This window comes from Priapulus caudatus, unplaced genomic scaffold, assembly GCF_000485595.1.
Source record: "Priapulus caudatus unplaced genomic scaffold, Priapulus_caudatus-5.0.1 Scaffold2355, whole genome shotgun sequence".
In the NCBI taxonomy this organism is placed as follows: Eukaryota; Metazoa; Priapulida; class Priapulimorpha; order Priapulimorphida; family Priapulidae; genus Priapulus; species Priapulus caudatus.
Genome location: NW_014579416.1, coordinates 32,779 through 34,585, shown reverse-complemented (window position 1 = coordinate 34,585; position 1,807 = coordinate 32,779). Strand labels below are relative to the sequence as shown.

The 1,807-nt window shown below is 46.6% G+C and overlaps 1 protein-coding gene across 1 annotated transcript in view; it reads left to right on the top strand.

Moving 5' to 3' along the window:
• Positions 1–1,006: 1,006 nt before the first annotated feature.
• LOC106818582 (neuropilin-2-like) overlaps positions 1,007–1,807 on the top strand; it is a 4,737-nt gene continuing 3,936 nt past the window's right edge. Inside the window, exon 1 of the mRNA XM_014823278.1 lies at positions 1,007–1,209. Within this exon, the coding sequence (XP_014678764.1) occupies positions 1,085–1,209 (125 nt within the window). The 5' untranslated portion in view covers positions 1,007–1,084. The remainder of the gene's footprint in view (positions 1,210–1,807) is intronic.

Below are 1,807 nucleotides of genomic sequence, written 5' to 3'. Positions count from 1 at the left end.
TATTGTTTACACAGATCTAATTGATCCTGTTGTTAATCCGTTATAAGTTAAACCTATATTGTTTACACAGATCTAATTGATCCTGTTGTTAATTCAAGTTAAACGTGATTGTTATTGTTATTGTCAATCTATTTTATTTAAATCAGGTAATATTCTAAATGGATTAAATCTATTATCAATCTAATCTAATTACATCCATTGTTTGCCATTGCCGTGCGTCACCGATGATTTCATCACCGTCTGCGCTGCCACTGCTGCTGCCATCGCCGCCGTCGTCGTCGTCGTCGTCGTCGCTGCCGTCACCGCCTCCGTCGTCGTCGTCGTCGCCGTCGTCACTGCCTCCATCATCATCATCATCATCACCGCCTCCATCGTCGTCGTCGTCACTGCCTCCATCATCATCATCATCATCACCGCCTCCATCGTCGTCGTCGTCACCGCCTCCATCGTCGTCGTCNTGTGCGTGCGTGCGCGTGCGTGCGCGCGTGCGTGCGCGCGTGCGTGCATGCGTGTGTGCGTGCGTGCGTGCGCGTGTGTGTGTGCGCGTGTCTGTATCGCCCTTGCATCTCTGTGTTGTTCACCCGCTCGCTTCTGCGCGCTGTCCTCCTGTCTCTCTCTCCCTATTTCTATCCATTTATATTTTTATTTTTATGTTTATTATTTATAACTATCTCTCATTCTTTCTTTCGTCGTTCTAGCTTTCTCTCTCTCTCTCTTTCTCTCTCTCTCTTTCTCTCTCTCTTTCTCTCTTTCTGTCTGTCTCTCTCTCTCTCTCTCTCTCTCTCTCTCTGTCTGTCTCTCTCTCTCGTTCGCTCTCTCGTTCTCTCATTCCCTCTCTCTCTCTTTCTCTCTTCTTCTCGTTCTCGCTCTCTCTCTCTCACTCTCTCTTTCATCTCTGTCTCTCTCATCTCTCTCTCTCTCTCTTTCACTTTCTCTCTTTTTCCGCTCTTTCTACATGCGTCTCTCTACCTACTCTCTCTCTCTCTGTGTTTCCCCGCCAGATATCTACGTCACCGGAGTACAGAGTCAAGGCTCAACATGCGACTATACGATATACTCGAACCACGTCTCGCGGGGACAATTCATGTCTCCCACCTATCCCGGGTCGTATCCCATCAACCTCAACTGCACGTTCCGGTTCATGGGGCAGCCGGGAGAGCGAGTCAAGATCCACTTCCGGGATTTCGACGTGTATTCCGGCGGAAGTCAGTGAGTCTGGAACACTTCCCGTTAGAATCCCGTGTTGCTATTTTCTTCATTTTGTTTATTATTATTTATTATTTACTATTTTTTATTCAGTTATTATTATTTTTTATTTTTTTAAATTATATTATTTAATTCTTATTAATTATAACTATCAGTTATTTACCATTTTTATTATGTTTTACTGTATCTATGTTAGTGTATACATGCGCATAATGACGTGCCTGGTGTTAATTAGTGACGATGGATGTATATAAATGTAGCTAATTATGCATCATGCACATGCTATATAAATTTAACTCGATCTACATAACTTAAACTCTATCGGTGTTGCCACGACTGCGAATGTGACAATGTGAATATTAAAAAAGGATCGCATATACCATCACAAACAGCACTATATAAATTTCGCGCCCGCGTAAATGTGCGCAGATACACGCGGGCGTGCGTGCGTGCGTGTGTGCGTGCGTGCCAGCGTGCCTGCGTGCGTGCGTGCGTGCGTGCGTGCGTGCGTGCGTGCGTGTGTGCGCGCGTGCGAGCGTGCCTGCGTGCGTGCGAGCGTGCGTGCGTGCGAGCGTGCGTGCGTGCGAGCGTGCGTGCGTGC